Below are 558 nucleotides of genomic sequence, written 5' to 3'. Positions count from 1 at the left end.
GTGTCACCAGGAAGCCCGGACTGGAGAGGCTGCTGGCGGTCAGGACCGCCACCGCCCTAAGGCTTGGCTGTTGGCGTCAGCATGGACACTCACCCCACGGCGACGTCGTCGCGATGAAGAGCCTCTGCCAAGCGGCGCTGTCACGAAGCCCAGAGCTTCGTAAACGGCAACGCTTCTCACATTAAAGGCCACGGGGAGGACAGGGACACATGATCGCTCGGGTTCCCCTCCAAACTAAACGCACGGGGTGGCCCGCAAAGCTTCACGTGCAGGCTTTCCCTCTGCGGAGCACACGCCTTGGGCCCGCCGTCAGTGGGCGACCTGTGACCCCTTCGAGCTCCCCTCCGCACGGCCCCGCGGCCACTTACTTGCGATCTGATAGATGTCAGGCTCTTCTCTCGCCAGCTTCTCTCTGGCAACGTCGGCGATCGGTCCGAAGATGGTCACGGGCCTCAGGAATCCGGCTGGGAGGAGGGAGACGACAAGTGGCAGTCACCCTTCCCTCCCTTAAGCACACGGACGCTCAGGGTGCCAGGTCGGTCCGTGCAGAATAAACTT

The 558-nt window shown here is 63.1% G+C and overlaps 1 protein-coding gene across 1 annotated transcript in view; it reads right to left on the bottom strand.

The window, feature by feature from the left end:
• The window catches only part of LOC105310136 (tight junction protein ZO-1-like), a gene marked incomplete at its 5' end in the record, with an annotated part of 5,613 nt that extends 5,149 nt beyond the window's left edge, over positions 1–464 (bottom strand). The window contains one exon of the mRNA XM_023526589.1: positions 369–464. Coding sequence (XP_023382357.1) covers positions 369–464 — 96 coding nt within the window. The remainder of the gene's footprint in view (positions 1–368) is intronic.
• Between the last annotated feature and the right edge of the window lie 94 nt (positions 465–558).

Source organism: Pteropus vampyrus, unplaced genomic scaffold (genome assembly GCF_000151845.1).
Source record: "Pteropus vampyrus isolate Shadow unplaced genomic scaffold, Pvam_2.0 Scaffold1160, whole genome shotgun sequence".
NCBI lineage: Eukaryota > Metazoa > Chordata > Mammalia > Chiroptera > Pteropodidae > Pteropus > Pteropus vampyrus.
This window is presented reverse-complemented; position numbering and strand designations above follow the sequence as displayed.